Raw genomic sequence first — 21,832 nt, forward strand, 5'->3', positions numbered from 1 at the left:
GAAAACATGTATTTAGTCAGCCACCAATTGTGCAAGTTCTCCCACTTAAAAAGATGAGAGAGGCCTGTAATTTTCATCATTGGTACACGTCAACTATGACAGACAAATTGAGGAAAAAATTCCAGAAAATCACATTGTAGGATTTTTAATGAATTTATTTGCAAATTATGGTGGAAAATAAGTATTTGGTCACCTACAAACAAGCAAGATTTCTGGCTTTCACAGACCTGTAACTTCTTCTTTAAGAGGCTCCTCTGTCCTCCACTCGTTACCTGTATTAATGGCACCTGTTTGAACTTGTTATCAGTATAAAAGACACCTGTCCACAACCTCAAACAGTCACACTCCAAACTCCACTATGGCCAAGACCAAAGAGCTGTCAAAGGACACCAGAAACAAAATTGTAGACCTGCACCAGGCTGGGAAGACTGAATCTGCAATAGGTAAGCAGCTTGGTTTGAAGAAATCAACTGTGGGAGCAATTATTAGGAAATGGAAGACATACAAGACCACTGATAATCTCCCTCGATCTGGGGCTCCACGCAAGATCTCACCCCGTGGGGTCAAAATGATCACAAGAACGGTGAGCAAAAATCCCAGAACCACACGGTGGGACCTAGTGAATGACCTGCAGAGAGCTGGGACCAAAGTAACAAAGCCTACCATCAGTAACACACTACGCCGCCATGGACTCAAATCCTGCAGTGCCAGACGTGTCCCCCTGCTTAAGCCAGTACATGTCCAGGCCCGTCTGAAGTTTGCTAGAGTGCATTTGGATGATCCCGAAGAGGATTGGGAGAATGTCAGATGAAACCAAAATATAACTTTTTGGTAAAAACTCAACTCGTCGTGTTTGGAGGACAAAGAATGCTGAGTTGCATCCAAAGAACACCATACCTACTGTGAAGCATGGGGGGTGGAAACATCATGCTTTGGGGCTGTTTTTCTGCAAAGGGACCAGGACGACTGATCCGTGTAAAGGAAAGAATGAATGGGGCCATGTATCGTGAGATTTTGAGTGAAAACCTCCTTCCATCAGCAAGGGCATTGAAGATGAAACGTGGCTGGGTCTTTCAGCATGACAATGATCCCAAACACACCGCCCGGGCAATGAAGGAGTGGCTTCGTAAGAAGCATTTCAAGGTCCTGGAGTGGCCTAGCCAGTCTCCAGATCTCAACCCCATAGAAAATCTTTGGAGGGAGTTGAAAGTTCGTGTTGCCCAGCGACAGCCCCAAAACATCACTGCTCTAGAGGAGATCTGCATGGAGGAATGGGCCAAAATACCAGCAACAGTGTGTGAAAACCTTGTGAAGACTTACAGAAATCGTTTGACCTGTGTCATTGCCAACAAAGGGTATATAACAAAGTATTGAGAAACTTTTGTTATTGACCAAATACTTATTTTCCACCATAATTTGCAAATAAATTCATTAAACATCCTACAATGTGATTTTCTGGATTTTTTTTCCTCATTTTGTCTGTCATAGTTGACGTGTACCTATGATGAAAATTACAGGCCTCTCTCATCTTTTTAAGTGGGAGAACTTGCACAATTGGTGGCTGACTAAATACTTTTTTTTCCCCACTGTACTTGAATACAGTGTTTTCGAGCAGGGCTGGTACGAGACTGGTGCTGTCCAGGTTTGAGATCTAATACTGTTTCCACTCCCTGAATAGTCATGGTTATGATTGGTGATTTGGTAATCTGATCCTAGATCTGTGGTTAGAGGGGTTATAACAATTCCTCTCCTCCCGAGACTGGTGCTGTCCAGGTTTGAGATCAGATGTTGATTCCCCCTTGATAATTATTGCTGATAGGGCAGTCTGATCCTAGATCTGTTGTTATAGGGGAAACTTATTCTCCCCTCCCCAGATTGGTGCTGTCAAGGTTTGAGATCGAAGGAGCATCCATCGGAGAGAACTCAGTGGAGTCTGAGGAGGACGAGGAGGAGGTGTGGCTGTTCTGGAAGGACAGCAGTAAGGAGATCAGGAGTAAGAGCATCAGAGAACTGGCCCAGGATGCCAAGGAAGGCGCCAAGGAGGACCAAGAGGTGGTCAGCTACTACAGGTTAGAAACAACACCAGGATTTTTCTCTTCTTTACTGTCTGTGACTGTAAAAGGTGAATAACTTCTGTGTCGGTCTAAATACTAGTGTGTGTGTATATGTGGGTTTCATCCTTGATTTTGGAAATGGGGTCCTACACATTGGGAGTGGATGAGGTAAGTACTACCCACCCCCTCTCCCCTTACAAGTTCCTATGAGTACTTGGAAAAGGTCCAATATAAATGAAATCATTTATAGTCCACTTTGTTCTGAAACTAATGATATTAATTGATTAATAAAGTACCAGGAAGTAGAGAACCAGCATGCACCATTAACCTTGAAACTTGGACTTTCTGTTTGTTCATTGTCTCCTTTGTTGCCTCTGTGTCTCTAAATGTCTAAGCAGTGATGCCCCTGTCCCTACCTCTCTCTATCTCCCAGGTACCAGCTGAACCTGTTTGCACGGATGTGTCTGGACCGTCAGTACCTGGCCATCAATAAGATCTCTGGCCAGCTGGACGTGGACTTGATCCTGCGCTGCATGTCTGATGAGGACCTGCCTTACGACCTGCGCGCTTCCTTCTGCCGCATGATGCTGCACATGCACGTGGACCGCGACCCCCAGGAACAGGTCACGCCTGTAAAGTATGCCCGCCTCTGGTCTGAGATCCCCTCCGAGATCGCCATTGATGAGTGAGTGGCAGGGCCGACGGCCTATCAGGGTTGGGGAAAGGATTTAGTAGCAGGGACAATGGCCAATCAGGATTGAGGAAAGGAATGACTTGCATGTCCAATGGCCATCAGGAATGGAGTAAGTGGAGTGTACACAGTTTGGAGTGAAGGAGGGAATACAATGTGTCATAGCCTTGATAAGCCTGATAAGTCTTGTGTGGACATTATTTGAGCTTAGGTAGAAAATCACATCAGTCTTAATGGAGTGTTGAGAGTAGCATTATCATGGTAAGAGTTAGTCGTAAGTTCTCAACTGTCCCCTACCTGTATCCCTTGGTCCCAGCTATGACAACGACGGCACGTCTAAGGATGAGATCAAGGAACGTTTTGCCCTGACCATGGAGTTTGTCGAGAATTACCTGAGAGACGTGGTGTGTCAGAGCTTCCCATTCGCCGACAAGGAGAAGAACAAACTCACCTTCGAGGTAATTGGTCAGTCCATCTCAAATCAAATCAAATCAAATTTTATTGGTCACATGCGCCGAATACAACAGGTGCAGACATTACAGTGAAATGCGTACTGACAGCCCTTAACCAACAGTGCATTTATTTTTAACAAAAAAAGTAAAAATAAAACAACAACAAAAAAAGTGTTGAGAAAAAAAGAGCAGAAGTAAAATAAAATAACAGTAGGGAGGCTATATATACAGGGGGGTACCGGTGCAGAGTCAATGTGCGGGGGCACCGGCTAGTTGAGATAGTTGAAGTAATATGTACATGTGGGTAGAGTTAAAGTGACTATGCATAAATAATTAACAGAGTAGCAGCAGCGTAAAAAGGATGGGGTGGGGGGGCAGTGCAAATAGTCCGGGTAGCCATGATTAGCTGTTCAGGAGTCTTATGGCTTTGGGGTAGAAGCTGTTGAGAAGTATTTTGGACCTAGACTTGGCACTCCGGTACCGCTTGCCGTGCGGTAGCAGGGAGAACAGTCTATGACTAGGGTGGCTGGAGTCTGACAATTTTGAGGGCCTTCCTCTGACACCGCCTGGTATAGAGGTCCTGGATGGCAGGAAGCTTGGCCCCAGTGATGTACTGGGCCGTACGCACTACCCTCTGTAGTGCGCACTACCCTCTGTAGTGCCTTGCGGTCGAAGGCCAAGCAGTTGCCATACCAGGCGGTGATGCAACCAGTCAGGATGCTCTCGATGGTGCAGCTGTAGAATTTTTTGAGGATCTGAGGACCCATGCCAAATCTTTTCAGTCTCCTGAGGGGGAATAGGCTTTGTCGTCCCCTTTCACGACTGTCTTGGTGTGTTTGGACCATGATAGTTCGTTGGTGATGTGGACACCAAGGAACTTGAAGCTCTCAACCTGTTCCACTACAGCCCCGTCGATGAGAATGGGGGCGTGCTCAGTCCTCTTTTTTTTCCTGTAGTCCACAATCATCTCCTTTGTCTTGGTCACGTTGAGGGAGAGGTTGTTGTCCTGGCACCACACGGCCAGGTCTCTGACCTCCTCCCTATAGGCTGTCTCATCGTTGTCGGTGATCAGGCCTACCACTGTTGTGTCGTCGGCAAACTTAATGATGGTGTTGGAGTCGTGCCTGGCCATGCAGTCATGGGTGAACAGAGAGTACAGGAGGGGACTGAGCACGCACCCCTGAGGGGCCCCCGTGTTCAGGATCAGTGTGGCAGATGTGTTGTTACCTACCCTTACCACCTGGGGGCGGCCCGTCAGGAAGTCCAGGATCCAGTTGCAGAGGGAGGTGTTTAGTCCCAGGATCCTTAGCTTAGTGATGAGCTTAGAGGGCACTATGGTGTTGAATGCTGAGCTGTAGTCAATGAATAGCATTCTCACGTAGGTGTTCCTCTTGTCCAGGTGGGAAAGGGCAGTGTGGAGTGCAATAGAGATTGCATCATCTGTGGATCTGTTGGGGCGGTATGCAAATTGGAGTGGGTCTAGGGTTTCTGGGATAATGCTGTTGATGTGAGCCATGACCAGCCTTTCAAAGCACTTCATGGCTACAGACGTCAGTGCTACGGGTCGGTAGTCATTTAGGCAGGTTATCTTAGAGTCCTTGGGCACGGGGACTATGGTGGTCTGCTTGAAACATGTTGGTATTACAGACTCAGTCAGGGACATGTTGAAAATGTCAGTGAAGACACTTGCCAGTTGGTCAGCACATGCTCGGAGTACACGTCCTGGTAATCCGTCTGGCCCTGCGGCCTTGTAAATGTTGACCTGCTTAAAAGTCTTACTCACATCGGCTACGGAGAGCGTGATCACATAGTCATCCGGAACAGCTGGTGCTCTCATGCATGCTTCAGTGTTGCTTGCCTCGAAGCGAGCATAGAAGTTGTTTAGCTCGTCTGGTAGGCTTGTGTCACTGGGCAGCTCGCGGCTGTGCTTCCCTTTGTAGTCTATAGACTGAGACCCAGTCTATATTGGTCAAAGCAGTATGAGTCCCAGTCCCTATTGGTCATAGCAGAATGAGTCTCAGTAGGACATGGATTTACACTAGCTTTGTTCTCTTTCCCCATCTCTTTCGGTCTGTTCCCAGGTAGTGAATCTATCCAGGAACCTCATCTACTTTGGCTTCTACAACTTCAGTGACCTGCTGAGGCTGACCAAGATCCTACTGGCCATCCTGGACTGTGTCCACGTCAGCACCATCTTCCCCATCAACAAGCTGGAGAAGGGAGATGAGACTAAAGGTAGGACACAGTAACACACTGCCCCCTAGAGGGGCGAAAGGTCAAACATCAGTGGGGCTTGAATAGGGTTGCAAATTTCCAGAAACATTCCTAAAGTTCCCAGGATTTTCTCAGAAATACTGGTTGGATTCTGGGATTTTGCAACCCTAAGCTTGAGCATTATTCACCCCATGGCCAACAAAGTACCGAACAATTGTGCTCTCACATACATGATGGTTGGGCCAATCATGTGTGCCTGCATGCCTTTCCAGGCAGTAATGTAATGCGCTCCATCCACGGGGTGGGGGAGCTGATGACCCAGGTTGTCCTGAGAGGAGGGGGGTTCCTGCCCACCACCCCCATCAACCCCTCCAACGGGGACCAGGTCAAGGCCCAAACAGAACCGGAGAAACAGGACATCCTGGTCATGGACACCAAGCTCAAGATCATAGAGATACTACAGGTAGTAAGGCCCACGCACATGCACACACACACACACACACACACACACCACAATCGATGCATACATGCAATGGATGTGGACATACAGTATACTGTATACACCCCTTTGCAAACGTCCTTCCCGTCAAACTTGGTTACCCTCCTTAACCCCAACCACTCACCCATAACCCCCATTGCTTATCCTAATATAATCCCTCTACAATACACTAGTCTTACTCATTTAGTATGTGTCATGTTCCTCTCGTCTCTCTGCAGTTCATTCTGAATGTGCGTCTGGACTACCGGATCTCCTGTCTGCTGTGTATCTTTAAGAGGGAGTTTGATGAGAGCAACTCCCAGTCTGATCTGTCTATAGCAGGAACCCATGAGGGACCAAACAACATGCCAGGTGGGAGGAGAATTCAGCTTATGGCACCCATCACTTGGCGTGACACCTCTCTGTGTGTTACTAAGGTCACTCTGAATTGATTTCTCAGGAGCTCTGGACTTTGAGAACATAGAGGAGCAGGCAGAGGGGATATTTGGTGGAAGGTAATTGTTGTGATACACTAAACCTGCAACAATTAGTCTGGCTCATTTCAGTTATTTTTTCATACTTGGCATGGCTAATTCACAGTTTGTTGTGTGTGTTTGTGAATGTGTTCAAAAATGTATGCTTGTGTGCCCACACCCAGTGAGGAGAACACCCCGTTGGACCTAGATGACCATGGTGGTAGGACCTTCCTGAGAGTCCTGCTCCACCTCACCATGCATGACTACCCTCCCCTGGTGTCCCGAGCCCTCCACCTGCTCTTCAGACACTTCAGCCAGAGACAGGAGGTTCTACAGGCATTCAAACAGGTACACTACTACTACCCACCCACCATACAACTAGTATACTGTATATACAGTGGGGGGAAAGTATTTAGTCAGCCACCAATTGTGCAAGTTCTCCCACTTAAAAAGATGAGAGAGGCCTGTAATTTTCATCATAGGTACACGTCAACTATGACAGACAAATTGAGGAAAAAAATCCAGAAAATCACATTGTAGGATTTTTAATGAATTTATTTGCAAATTATGGTGGAAAATAAGTATTTGGTCACCTACAAACAAGCAAGATTTCTGGCTCTCACAGACCTGTAACTTCTTCTTTAAGAGGCTCCTCTGTCCTCCACTCGTTACCTGTATTAATGGCACCTGTTTGAACTTGTTATCAGTATAAAAGACACCTGTCCACAACCTCAAACAGTCACACTCCAAACTCCACTATGGCCAAGACCAAAGAGCTGTCAAATGACACCAGAAACAAAATTGTAGACCTGCACCAGGCTGGGAAGACTGAATCTGCAATAGGTAAGCAGCTTGGTTTGAAGAAATCAACTGTGGGAGCAATTATTAGGAAATGGAAGACATACAAGACCACTGATAATCTCCCTCGATCTGGGGCTCCACGCAAGATCTCACCCCGTGGGGTCAAAATGATCACAAGAACGGTGAGCAAAAATCCCAGAACCACACGGGGGGACCTAGTGAATGACCTGCAGAGAGCTGGGACCAAAGTAACAAAGCCTACCATCAGTAACACACTACGCCGCCAGGGACTCAAATCCTGCAGGGCCAGACGTGTCCCCCTGCTTAAGCCAGTACATGTCCAGGCCCGTCTGAAGTTTGCTAGAGTGCATTTGGATGATCCAGAAGAGGATTGGGAGAATGTCATATGGTCAGATGAAACCAAAAGAGATTTTTTTTGTAAAAACTCAACTCGTCGTGTTTGGAGGACAAAGAATGCTGAGTTGCATCCAAAGAACACCATACCTACTGTGAAGCATGGGGGGTGGAAACATCATGCTTTGGGGCTGTTTTTTCTGCAAAGGGACCAGGACGACTGATCCGTGTAAAGGAAAGAATGAATGGGGCCATGTATCGTGAGATTTTGAGTGAAAACCTCCTTCCATCAGCAAGGGCATTGAAGATGAAACGTGGCTGGGTCTTTCAGCATGACAATGATCCCAAACACACCGCCCGGGCAACGAAGGAGTGGCTTCGTAGAAGCATTTCAAGGTCCTGGAGTGGCCTAGCCAGTCTCCAGATCTCAACCCCATAGAAAATCTTTGGAGTGAGTTGAAAGTCCGTGTTGCCCAGCGACAGCCCCAAAACATCACTGCTCTAGAGGAGATCTGCATGGAGGAATGGGCCAAAATACCAGCAACAGTGTGTGAAAACCTTGTGAAGACTTACAGAAAACGTTTGACCTGTGTCATTGCCAACAAAGGGTATATAACAAAGTATTGAGAAACTTTTGTTATTGACCAAATACTTACTTTCCACCATAATTTGCAAATAAATTCATTAAAAATCCTACAATGTGATTTTCTGGATTTGTTTTTCTCATTTTGTCTGTAATAGTTGACGTGTACCTATGATGAAAATTACAGGCCTCTCTCATCTTTTTAAGTGGGAGAACTTGCACAATTGGTGGCTGACTAAATACTTTTTTCCCCCCACTGTACTAATGATGCATGGGTCAGATATCTTTTGACCCGCATCTGACCTGCAGTAAAAATAAAAATAAACTGCCCTTCACCCGCCTAATGTAATATAATAGAAACAATGACACACATTTCATTTAAAGTAGCCAATTCTAAATGCATGAGTAGATTGTATAAACATTTCTCAGAAAGACTAGGGTTTTGAGCTGATTCACGCATCACAAAAGCATACCCATTAGCTATACTTATTTGGACATATTATTATGCACTTATTGTATGTCTGAATACAAATGTTTGCTAAATAACTAAAATGTCCAATGTAGTCCTATTAGTCATACTGTCATACATACAGAATAGTCATACATAGTGTATTCACTATCCTAGAAGTTACTTAACTCATAGTCCATATTTGCCATTACACTGTGTAGCCTACCAATGACCCCATTACTCACACTTACCTAATATCCTTCGAGTAATTCCAATTATCCTAACAGTCTATAAGTACCCGGTAGGGCTTTAGTCATGCTTGACCAGGAAATGACTGCATGACCTGACCAGGAAAACCTATAAGTATACACTCCAACTAGGGCCCAGAGTGTATCCTAGTCCAGTCACATGATCAGGTAAAACTCTTATTTGTCTCTAATCATAAACACCATGCAGCCATCCCACATCTGGTATCCTCCATACTGGTGTCCTACTGGTTTGTTGTCCATGCCTCCAGGTCCAGTTGCTGGTGACTAGTCAGGATGTGGAGAACTACAAGCAGATCAAGTCAGACCTGGACCAGCTACGCTCCATTGTGGAGAAGTCTGAGCTGTGGGTCTACAAGAGACTGGGGCCAGACGAGGGCATGGACACTGGGGAACACTCTGCCAAGTCTCAACACATGAAGGTACAGTAGTAGTCCGAGAAGGTACAGTAGTAGTCCGAGATGGTACAGTAGTAGTCCGAGAAGGTACAGTAGTAGTCCGAGAAGGTACAGTAGTAGTCCGAGAAGGTACAGTAGTAGTCCGAGAAGGTACAGTAGTAGTCCAATAAGTTACAGTAGTAGATTCAGAGCATTTAATAGTCACATGTACAGGGTTGCAGGTGTGATTGCAGGGTACAGTGACAATCTTAGGCTTTGAGCTCCAACATGCAGGACTCTAATAGTCTAAGAAGTTATAGTAGTAGTCAAGTAAGTTATAGTAGTAGTCCAAGAAGTTACAGTAGTAGTCCAAGAAGTTACAGTAGTAGTCCAAGAAGTTACAGTAGTAGTCCAAGAAGTTACAGTAGTAGTCCAAGAAGGTACAGTAGTAGTCCAAGAAGGTACAGTAGTAGTCCAATGAGGTACAGTAGTAGTCCAATGAGGTACAGTAGTAGACCAAGAAGATACAGTAGTAGACCAAGAAGTTACAGTAGTAGACCAAGAAGTTACAGTAGTAGTCCAAGAAGTTACAGTAGTAGTCCAAGAAGGTACAGTAGTAGTCCAAGATGGTACAGTAGTAGTCCAAGAAGATACAGTTGTAGGCATCCACAGACCAGGAGTTAGCCACCTAGTGCTTAGCTCTGTGTGTTAAACTATGGCAATAGAGCGTTGGTGTTAGCCTGCTCGCTATCCTTTGGGAGAGATGCATTGGCTAAGGGTCTTGTTCTGCTTGTTCTTTAGGGTGACTCCAACTCAGGTGGCTCAGATAAACCAAAGAAACCAGAGAGCACCAGCAGCTACAACTACAGAGTGGTGAAGGAGGTGACGTCTAAACAGTCTTTTAAACTTTTCAATATACTGTATTATCATATACAGTGGGGAGAACAAGTATTTGATACACTGCCCATTTTGCAGGTTTTCCTACTTACAAAGCATGTAGAGGTCTGTCATTTTTATCATAGGTACACTTCAACTGTGAGAGACGGAATCTAAAACAAAAATCCAGAAAATCACATTGTATGACTTTTAAGTAATTCATTTGCATTTTATTGCATGACATAAGTATTTGATACATCAGAAAAGCAGAACTTAATATTTGGTACAGAAACCTTTGTTTGCAATTACAGAGATCATACGTTTCCTGTAGATCTTGACCAGGTTTGCACACACTGCAGCAGGGATTTTGGCCCACTCCTCCATACAGACCTTCTCCAGATCCTTCAGGTTTCGGGGCTGTCGCTGGGCAATACGGACTTTCAGCTCCCTCCAAATATTTTCTATTGGGTTCAGGTCTGGAGACTGGCTAGGCCACTCCAGGACCTTGAGATGCTTCTTACGGAGCCACTCCTTAGTTGCCCTGGCTGTGTGTTTCGGGTCGTTGTTATGCTGGAAGACCCAGCCACGACCCATCTTCAATGCTCTTACTGAGGGAAGGAGGTTGTTGGCCAAGATCTCACGATACATGGCCCCATCCATCCTCCCCTCAATACGGTGCAGTCGTCCTGTCCCCTTTGCAGAAAAGCATCCCCAAAGAATGATGTTTCCACCTCCATCGGTTGGGATGGTGTTCTTGGGGTTGTACTCATCCTTCTTCTTCCTCCAAACACGGCGAGTGGAGTTTAGACCAAAAAGCTCTATTTTTGTCTCATCAGACCACATGACCGTCTCCCATCCCTCCTCTGGATCATCCAGATGGTCATTGGCAAACTTCAGACAGGCCTGGACATGCGCTGGCTTGAGCAGGGGGACCTTGCGTGCGTTACAGGATTTTAATCCATGACGGCGTAGTGTGTTACTAATTATTTTCTTTGAGACTGTGGTCCCAGCTCTCTTCAGGTCATTGACCAGGTCCTGCCGTGTAGTTCTGGGCTGATCCCGCACCTTCCTCATGATCATTGATGCCCCACGAGGTGAGATCTTGCATGGAGCCCCAGACCGAGGGTGATTGACCGTCATCTTGAACTTCTTCCATTTTCTAATAATTGCGCCAACAGTTGTTGCCTTCTCACCAAGCTGCTTGCCTATTGTCCTGTAGCCCATCCCAGCCTTGTGCAGGTCTACAATTTTATCCCTGATGTCCTTACACAGCTCTCTGGTCTTGGCCAATGTGGAGAGGTTGGAGTCTGTTTGATTGAGTGTGTGGACAGGTGTCTTTTATACAGGTAACGAGTTCAAACAGGTGCCATTAATACAGGTAATGAGTGGAGAACAGGAGGGCTTCTTAAAGAAAAACTAACAGGTCTGTGAGAGCCGGAATTCTTACTGGTTGGTAGGTGATCAAATACTTATGTCATGCAATAAAACGCAAATTAATTACTTAAAAATCATACAATGTGATTTTCTGGATTTTTGTTATAGATTCCGTCTCTCACAGTTGAAGTGTACCTATGATAACAATTACAGACCTCTACATGCTTTGTAAGTAGGAAAACCTGCAAAATCAGCAGTGTATCAAATACTTGTTCTCCCCACTGTAAGTATCTGGGACGGATAGAGCTATGGTTAACGTAGTTAAGCTAGACCCTATGTTTACACACGTTGGCTGACTGTGTCTATCCCATGTATGTGTGTGGGTAGATTCTGCTGCGTCTCAGCAGGCTGTGTGTTCAGGAGGGTCTGTTCGGCAGGAAGAGTAAGAAGCAGCAGCAGAGACTGCTCAGGAACATGGGGGCTCACACCGTGGTGCTGGAGTTACTGCAGATCCCCTATGAGAAGGTACTGGTGCGTGTGTGTGCGCATGTGGTATGTGTGTGTTTGTAGATTTGTGTTTGTGTGGGCATGTTTGTAGATTTGTGTTTGCGTGCTCTCCATCCTTTCATCCTCTGTGTTATCTTCAGGGGGAGGACGTGCGTATGCAGGAGATCATGAAGCTGGCCCACCAGTTCCTGCAGAACTTCTGTGCAGGGAACCAGCAGAACCAGGCCCTGCTCCACAAACACATCAACCTGTTCCTCAACCCTGGGGTGAGACAGACTACACTGACCCACCATGACCTCACCACTGTTCTTACTATGACATTAACACTGTCTTACTTTAACCATCTCTTCTACTCTTTCTCTCTCTTTTTCTCTTTCTCTTCCCCCCTTCAGATCCTCGAGGCAGTCACCATGCAGCATATCTTCATGAATAACTTCCAGCTGTGCAGTGAGATCAACGAGCGCGTGGTGCAGCACTTTGTCCACTGCATCGAGACGCACGGCCGCAACGTCCAGTACCTCAAGTTCCTGCAGACCATCGTCAAGGCCGAGAGCAAGTTCATTAAGAAGTGTCAGGACATCGTCATGGCTGAGGTCTTTTCTCAATGCTAACCTCAGCATGTGTATTTGTCAACGTTTCGGTCTAGTTGACTCTTTTCAAGACAGTTAATTTGTTATTCTCAAAGAGTTTTCTATTACTACAACTTAATACCTTAGCCCATCAAATCATATGCAACTCAAGTCCATCACCAACAAATCATATTTTGACATATTTTACCATCCCTTTCCAACCTACCTACCCATTGACTCTCTATATTTTTCTCTCTTCTCTGTCCCTCTCTCCCCATAGCTGGTGAATGCTGGCGAGGATGTGCTAGTGTTCTACAATGACCGTGCGTCCTTCCAGACCCTGGTGACGATGATGCGGTCGGAGCGGGACCGTATGGATGAGAACAGTCCTCTGATGTACCACATCCACCTGGTAGAGCTGCTGGCTGTCTGCACTGAAGGCAAGAACGTCTACACTGAGATCAAATGTAACTCTCTGCTGCCTCTGGACGACATAGTGAGGGTGGTCACCCACGAGGACTGCATCCCTGAGGTGAGCTGAAGAGATGAAGGATGGGAGATACAGAGGTTAGGGAGAAGGGTGGGACTTAGGTTTAGGGAGTTAGGGTTAGACTTGAAGGTCTAGAGCAAGGGCCTGTGGGTCCCCAAGACTTCACAAGCGAACAGTACCAATTATCAACTAACCGTCCCCACAAAGGCCTGAATGCCCTCGTCCCCCTGTTCCACTCTTGTGGACAACTAATTGTCCACTAGCTGTCATCTTCTCTGTGTTAGACAGTAGTGAGCCTCACTCTATGGGGACAAACCCAGTACAACCATGTCCCCTAGATCAACTAACATCATGCCACTGTACTCCAGCCCAGGCCAAAGCTACTATCACGATGCATTCATCATCATTGTATAACAACTCCTAGGGGCATAGACAGGGTGTAATGATTGTGTTTAATCCTGTCCTTTCCAGGTGAAGATAGCCTACATCAACTTCCTGAACCACTGCTATGTGGACACAGAGGTGGAGATGAAGGAGATCTACACTAGCAACCACATGTGGAAGCTCTTTGAGAACTTCCTGGTGGACATCTGCAGGGTGAGGGACAACACTTACACAATAGTTATGTCTGAATGACTGATGGGTCAGGGTTTCAATGAAACTAATTTAGAAGGCATCATTGGAGCACAATAGTATAATTATTAGCATAATACAGTTTATCCTCCCTATACCGTACTATACTGTACATAGGCCTGCATTCATTCAGTATTCTGACATTCAGACTGTATAGATGTTATAAGTGCAGTACAACTGCAGGTGTAACAGGAATGAGTTGTGGTCACCTTCTTGACCTTGTGACCTCTGCAGGTGTGCAACAACACGAGTGACCGCAAACATGCCGACACGGTCCTGGAGAGCTACGTGACCGAGACAGTCATGGGCATCGTGACCACCTTCTTCAGCTCGCCCTTCTCCGACCAGTCCACCAGCCTGCAGGTAACCACCGCAACCAACAACTAACCACTATGTTGTCCATTTTACATGATCGTGTCAACCCAAACTAAACTGTTGGATCAGATATTTTATTTTCACATAATTGAAACCGTGCTGAAAAGGACAATGGTGAATGTGTAACCAGGCCGGCTCAGTAAAGCTTGGTTTGGCTCGGCTCGGAGTAAGACAGTGTTTATGTCATGGTTAAAGGTTAAAAATTACCAAATGTATCTCTGTAATTACAGTGTAGCTCCCAGCTCACAAGAGGCACCAGTCTCTCTCCTAACATGGCCCCTCCCACACCTAGCTTATGTTACCTCTAACCCCCAGCCCCCTCTCTCTCTTTCATCACGTCATTGTATAGGTGGCCAGGACCATGTTTGTAAGTATGGATAGATATACTAATAGACACCAAATCTACATTTAACCACATATGCATACATTATGTCCCCTCCCTCAATTGACATAACATATTGGTTTCACCCCCCTACCCTCCCCACCTACCTACCTATATGGTGAATCCATTTGAATTCAATCACTTTTTGACAACACCCTGTTTGATTTGAACAAAACCCTCCATACATATTTGAACATTGAAGAAGTGTTCAGAAAGTGATTTTTTTTTACCTTAATGCCAAAACATTCAAGAGATAAAGGTGCTCAAAGTTGACCCATTTTGCATACCCCACCATACCATGAGACATCCATGTCTTCATTACTGGAAAAGATAAACAGTTGAGTTTATCATTTAAAAGCTTACAGGGTTGTCAAACTATTTTATAATTTCTTGAAAAACATGTTTTTTAATAGAAAACTGACATTTTTTAACCTTTAACATCAATTATCTTAATGCGTAAACTCAGATTTTTTTGCATATTCACATATGTTGTTAAGACATGCTCTTGAATACAGGGTGGGTTTAATATTTTGGCTGATAAATGTACTAAAATGGGAATTATATTTTAAATGTCAACTTTCAAATGGGACCACAAAGATGGTTGGCGGTCCACACACCAGAGAATGTTGACTTGAATGGGAATATCTGTTGTTTTAAATTATACTGTTAATCCTCCATAGGAAACCTATTGAAATATAGATCATAGAATAGACATGACCATTTAAGTTGACATTCGACGGTGGGTGGACCGGTGGTCATCTTTGTGGAAGTAAACATTTCAATTCAATTTACAGAATGTTTGGAAAGTATTCAGACCCCTTGACTTTTTACACATTTTGTTACGTTACAGCCTTATTCTAAAATGGATTAAATTGTTTTCCCCCCTCATCAATCTACACACAATACCCTATAATGAGAAAGCAAAAATGACAGGTTTTTCGAAATTTTAGCAAAATAAAATAAATATCACATTTACGTACAGTGAGGGGAAAAAAGTATTTGATCCCCTGCTGATTTTATATGTTTTCCCACTGACAAAGACATGATCAGTCTATAATTTTAATGGTAGGTTTATTTGAACAGTGAGAGACAGAATAACAACAAAAAAATCCAGAAAAATGCTTGTGAAATATGTTATAAATTGATTTGCATTTTAATGAGGGAAATAAGTATTTGACCCTGCTGCAAAACATGACTTAGTACTTGGTGGTAAAACCCTTGTTGGCAATCACAGAGGTCAGACGTTTCTTGTAGTTGGCCACCAGGTTTGCACACATCTCAGGAGGGATTTTGTCCCACTCCTCTTTGCAGATCTTCTCCAAGTCATTAAGGTTTCGAGGCTGACGTTTGGCAACTCGAACCTTCAGCTCCCTCCACAGATTTTCTATGGGATTAAGGTCTGGAGACTGGCTAGGCCACTCCAGGACCTTAATGTGCTTCTTCTTGAGCCACTCCTTTGTTGCCTTGGCTGTGTGTTTTGGGTCATTGTCATGCTGGTATACCCATCCATGACCCATTTTCAATGCCCTGGCTGAGGGAAGGAGGTTCTCACCCAAGATTTGATGGTACATGGCCCGTCCATCGTCCCTTTGATGCGGTGAAGTTGTCCTGTCCCCTTAGCAGAAAAACACCCCAAAGCATAATGTTTCCACCTCCATGTTGGACGGTGGGGATGGTGTTCTTGGGGTCATAGGCAGCATTCCTCCTCCTCCAAACACGGCGAGTTGAGTTGATGGCAAAGAGCTCGATTTTGGTCTCATCTGACCACAACACTTTCACCCAGTTCTCCTCTGAATCATTCAGATGTTCATTGGCAAACTTCAGATGGGCCTGTATATGTGCTTTCTTGAGCAGGGGGACCTTGCGGGCGCTGCAGGGTTTCAGTCCTTCACGGCGTAGTGTGTTACCAATTGTTTTCTTGGTGACTATGGTCCCAGCTGCCTTGAGATCATTGACAAGATCCTCACGTGTAGTCTGGGCTGATTCCTCACCGTTCTCATGATCATTGCAACTCCACGAGGTGAGATCTTGCATGGAGCCCCAGGCCGAGGGAGATTGACAGTTATTTTGTGTTTCTTCCATTTGCGAATAATCGCACCAACTGTTGTCACCTTCTCACCAAGCTGCTTGGCGATGGTCTTGTAGCCCATTCCAGCCTTGTGTAGGTCTACAATATTGTCCCTGACATCCTTGGAGAGCTCTTTGGTCTTGGCCATGGTGGAGAGTTTGGAATTTGATTGATTGCTTCTGTGGACAGGTGTCTTTTATACAGGTAACAAGCTGAGATTAGGAGCACTCCCTTTAAGAGTGTGCTCCTAATCTCAGCTCGTTATCTGTATAAAAGACACCTGGGAGCCAGAAATCTTTCTGATTGAGAGGGGGTCAAATACTTATTTCCCTCATTAAAATGCAAATCAATTTATAACATTTTTGACGTGTTTTTCTGGATTTTTTTGTTGTTATTCTGTCTCTCACTGTTCAAATAAACCTACCATTAAAATTATAGACTGATCATGTCTTTGTCAGTGGGCAAACGTACAAAATCAGCAGGGGATCAAATACTTTTTTCCCTCACTGTAAGTATTCAGACCCTTTACTCAGTACTTTGTTGAAGCACCTTTGGCAGCGATTACAGCCTCGAGTCTTCTTGGGTATGAAGCTACAAGCTTGGCACACCTGTATTTGTGGAGTTTCTTCCATCCTTCTCTGCAGATCAATGGGGAGCATCGCTGCACAGCTATTTTCAGGTCTCTCCAGAGATGTTAGATCGGGTTCAAGTCCGGGCTCTGGCTGGGCCACTCAAGGACATTCAGAGACTTGTCCCGAAGCCACTCCTGCGTTGTCTTCGCTGTGTACTTAGGGTCGCTGTCCTGTTGGAATGTGAACCTTCGCCCCAGTCTGAGGTCCTGAGAGTTCTGGAGCAGGTTTTCATCATGGATCTCACTTTACTTTGCTCCGTTCATCTTTCCCTCGATCCAGACTAGTCTCCCAGTCCCTGCCGCTGAAAAACATCCCCATAGCATGATGCTGCCACCACCATGCTTCACCGTAGGGATGGTGCCAGGTTTCCTCCAGACATGACTCTTGGCATTCAGGCCAAAGAGTTCAATCTTGGTTTCATCAGACCAGAGAATCTTGTTTGTCATGGTCTGAGAGTCCTTTAGGTGCCTTTTGGCAAACCCCATGCCGGATGTCATGTGCCTTTTACTGAGGAGTGGCTTCCGTCTGGCCATAAAGGCCTGATTGGTGGAGTGCTACAGATATGGTTGTCCTTCTGGAAGGTTCTCCCATCTCCACGGAGGAACTCTGGAGCTCTGTCAGAGTGACCATCGGGTTCTTGGTCACCTCCCTGACAAAGGCCCTTCTTCCCCGATTGCTCAGTTTGGCCGGGCGGCCAGCTCTAGGAAGAGTCTTGGTGGTTCCAAACTTCTTCCATTTAAGAATGATGGAGGCCACTGTGTTCTCGGGGACCTTCAATGCTGCAAAACTGTTTTGGTACCCTTCCCCAGATCTGTGCCTCGACACAATCCTGTCTCGGAGCTCTACGGACAATTCCTTCGACCTCATGGCTTGGTTTTTGCTCTGACCTGCACTGTCAACTGTGGGACCTTATATAGACAGGTGTGTGCCTTTCCAAATCATGTCCAATCAATTGAATTTACCACAGGTGGACTCCAATCAATTTGTAGAAACATCTCAAGGATGATCAATGGAAACAGGATGCACCTGAGCTCAATTTCGAGTCTCATATCAAAGGGTCTGAATACTTATGTAAATAAGGTGTTTCTGTTTTTTATTTTGAATAAATTTGCAAAAATGCCAAACCTGTTTTCGCTTTGTCATTATGGGTTATTGTGTGTAGATTGATAAGGACAAAGTCAAGGGGTCTGAATACTTTCTGAATGCACTGTACATATCAATGGTGTACCAGCTAAACTACTGTGGTCTGAAGGGATAGGTCCATTCTATTAACCCTGTATTCAAGAGCATGTTGTATCTCAAGCGTTGGCGGGCAGAACACAAAAACCTCAGATGATGTGAAATAGGGTCTAAGCTACAACGTATGTAAATAATTTTTAAAAATCTGAGTTTATGCTTTTTTAGATAATTGATATATCATTTTTTATTAAAAAACATTATTTTGAAGAATTTTTTTAGTTTTAAAACACTGTTTATAAGCTTTTAAATTATATCAAACTAAACCGTTGATCCTTTCATCACCTTTATCTCCTGAATTTTCTTGGCATTCAGGTCCAAAAAGTCACATTCTGACCACTTTTTCTGTGGGCAAACATGTATGGAAAGTTTCATTTAAATCAAAAAAGAGATGCTGTCAAAAAGTGATTGAATTAAAATGGATTTACCATATTTAGAAGAATTTTGATGTTGATTCACAGAACTCTAGACCATATCCCCTAGACTAGATGTGTGTTTGGTGCGTGCGAGCGAAACGGTTTTAAAATGCATCCCTTCCCTGAACAGAGAGTGACGTTCTGTCAGGGGAACCAGGCTCTTTCAGAGAAAGCCAGTACACCCCTCCTTCCCTCAGTTCCTTCAACCTCATTTGTTAATCAGTTAATCCGTATGAAAATGTATGCACTCACTTAACTGTAAGTCGCTCTGGATAAGAGCGTCTGCTAAATGACTAAAATGTAAATGTAATCATCATCCTAGCCATAGAGGGCTGTAGCCTCTTCCTGTGACGGTCTGTAATGATTATCATGGCATTTTCCTGTTGTAAACGGGAATCATATCCTTGGTAGAGAACTTACAGTAATTGTTTATAATTGTGTTCAATGTCCATTCATGTAGTTCTTGGTAAACGGCTTGCTCTTCAATTCCTAGAATAGAAGGAATTAGACCTTCTAGACCCCTCAAACTCAACTCTGGACCTCGAAGCCAGTTCCATTGCATTTTTTTCATTGTTCCCCTCTAATCATGCACTGATTTAGACCTGGGACACCAGGTGGGTGCAATTTATTATCAGGTAGAACAGAAAACCAGCAGGCTCCGGACCTCTTAGTGTAAAAGTTGAATAACCCTGTTCTAGACCATTATTATGGACATCTGCACCAGTGTGTAGAGCAGGGTTCCCCATATGGTTGCCTCTGGGCCAAATGTGGCCCACGGGTGATTTTATTTGGCCCCCCAAGTTTTCTAAGCAAAACATTTATTTTAATTTTTTATTGTTGGACATAAGACTGTAAAAACACCAGCAAATCAGCTGCAAGTGATTTTGATTTTGGAAATCTATTCCAAAGTATTCCCACGCACAATAGAGAGATGTGATCGTATACAAATGTAATGTGATTATGTTTTAGTCATATATTATATCTGTTTGGGCTTTTTGCAGTCTACAAATTATTTGTAATTATGTTCCGGCCCCCTGACTATCCGCTCAAGAAAAAATCAGCCCGCGTCTCAATCTACTTGATAATCCCTGGTGTAGAGACTGTGTAAGGGAGGCGAGATACATTTTACATTTTAGTCATTTAGCAGACGCTCTTATCCAGAGCGACTTACAGGAGCAATTAGGGTTAAGTGCCTTGCTCAAGGGCACATCGACAGATTTTTCACCTAGTCGGCCCCCAAGGTTATCAAGTGGCTTTTCCTGAATATTATCACTGACAATTGTTTTTTTCTCTGACTGCTTTATCCTCTGCTGCAGGCCTCACTTTTGGGGAAAATTACAGAGGTATTTTATTTACGTTTATTGGAATGGGGACCACACATGTCTGAGTGCTAATGTTTCGTGTGTGTGAGTAAGCGAGAACGTGAGGATGCAGGTGCACGTGTGTGTCCATCCCATTACCTCAAGCTGCATACTGGATCCTATTCCTACTAAACTGCTGAAGGAGCTGCTTCCTGTGCTTGGCCCTCCTATGTTGAACATAATAAACAGCTCTCTATCCACCGGATGTGTACCAAACTCACTAAAAGTGGCAGTGATAAAGCCTCTCTTGAAAAAGCCAAACCTTGACCCGGAAAATATAAAAAACTATCGGCCTATATCGAATCTTCCATTCCTCTCAAAAATTTTAGAAAAAGCTGTTGCGCAGCAACTCACTGCCTTTCTGAAGACAAACAATGTATACGAAATGCTTCAGTCTGGTTTTAGACCCCATCATAGCACTGAGACTGCACTTGTGAAGGTGGTAAATGACCTTTTAATGGCGTCAGACCGAGGCTCTGCATCTGTCCTCGTGCTACTAGACCTTAGTGCTGCCTTTGACACTATCGATCACCACATTCTTTTGGAGAGACTGGAAACCCAAATTGGTCTACACGGACAAGTTCTGGCCTGGTTTAGATCTTACCTGTCGGAAAGATATCAGTTTGTCTCTGTGAATGGTCTGTCCTCCGACAAATCAACTGTACATTTCGGTGTTCCTCAAGGTTCCGTTTTAGGACCACTATTGTTTTCACTATATATTTTACCTCTTGGGGATGTTATTCGAAAACATAATGTTAACTTTCACTGCTATGCGGATGACACACAGCTGTACATTTCAATGAAACATGGTGAAGGCCCAAAATTGCCCTCGCTAGAAGCCTGTGTTTCAGACATAAGGAAGTGGATGGCTGAAAACTTTCTACTTTTAAACTCGGACAAAACAGAGATGCTTGTTCTAGGTCCCAAGAAACAAAGAGATCTTCTGTTAAATCTGACAATTCATCTTGATGGTTGTAAAGTCGTCTCAAATAAAACTGTGAAGGACCTCGGCGTTACTCTTGACCCTGATCTCTCTTTTGACGAACATATCAAGACTGTTTCAAGGACAGCTTTTTTCCATCTACGTAACATTGCAAAAATCAGAAATGTTCTGTCCAAAAATGATGCAGAAAAATTAATCCATGCATTTGTTACTTCTAGGTTAGACTACTGCAATGCTCTACTTTCCGGCTACCGGATAAAGCACTAAATAAACTTCAGTTAGTGCTAAATACGGCTGCTAGAATCCTGACTAGAACCAAGAAATTTGATCATATTACTCCAGTGCTAGCTTCCCTACACTGGCTTCCTGTTAAGGCAAGGGCTGATTTCAAGGTTTTACTGTTAACCTATAAAGCGTTACATGGGCTTGCTCCTACCTATCTTTCCGAGTTGGTCCTGCCGTACATACCAATACGTACGCTACGGTCACAAGACGCAGGCCTCCTAATTGTCCCTAGAATTTCTAAGCAAACAGCGGGAGGCAGGGCTTTCTCCTATAGATCTCAATTTTTATGGAACAGTTTGCCTACCCATGTGAGAGACGCAGACTCGGTCTCAACCTTTAAGTCTTTACTGAAGACTTATCTCTTCAGTAGGTCATATGATTGAGTGTAGTCTGGCCCAGGAGTGTGAAGGTGAACGGAAAGGCTCTGGAGCAACGAACAGCCCTTGCTGTCTCTGCCAGGCCGGTTCCCCTCTCTCCACTGGGGTTCTCTG

General features: G+C 44.6%; 1 protein-coding gene across 4 annotated transcripts in view; it reads left to right on the plus strand.

Moving 5' to 3' along the window:
* LOC121577563 (inositol 1,4,5-trisphosphate receptor type 1) overlaps positions 1-21,832 on the plus strand; it is a 157,511-nt gene that overhangs the window by 51,772 nt on the left and 83,907 nt on the right. For all 4 annotated transcript variants that reach the window (XR_006002656.1, XM_041891269.1, XM_041891270.1 and 1 more), the window contains exons 19-34: positions 1,875-2,069; positions 2,488-2,739; positions 3,062-3,203; positions 5,279-5,432; positions 5,684-5,874; positions 6,129-6,261; positions 6,350-6,404; positions 6,548-6,713; positions 9,069-9,239; positions 9,996-10,076; positions 11,832-11,969; positions 12,092-12,217; positions 12,344-12,544; positions 12,801-13,052; positions 13,482-13,607; positions 13,878-14,006. Coding sequence is in view for 3 of the 4 variants with exons in the window: in XM_041891269.1 (XP_041747203.1) it covers positions 1,875-2,069; positions 2,488-2,739; positions 3,062-3,203; positions 5,279-5,432; positions 5,684-5,874; positions 6,129-6,261; positions 6,350-6,404; positions 6,548-6,713; positions 9,069-9,239; positions 9,996-10,076; positions 11,832-11,969; positions 12,092-12,217; positions 12,344-12,544; positions 12,801-13,052; positions 13,482-13,607; positions 13,878-14,006 (2,512 nt within the window). In the remaining variant the exon portion in view is untranslated. The remainder of the gene's footprint in view (positions 1-1,874; positions 2,070-2,487; positions 2,740-3,061; positions 3,204-5,278; positions 5,433-5,683; positions 5,875-6,128; positions 6,262-6,349; positions 6,405-6,547; positions 6,714-9,068; positions 9,240-9,995; positions 10,077-11,831; positions 11,970-12,091; positions 12,218-12,343; positions 12,545-12,800; positions 13,053-13,481; positions 13,608-13,877; positions 14,007-21,832) is intronic.

Source organism: Coregonus clupeaformis, chromosome 12, assembly GCF_020615455.1.
Source record: "Coregonus clupeaformis isolate EN_2021a chromosome 12, ASM2061545v1, whole genome shotgun sequence".
NCBI classification, from domain to species: domain Eukaryota; kingdom Metazoa; phylum Chordata; class Actinopteri; order Salmoniformes; family Salmonidae; genus Coregonus; species Coregonus clupeaformis.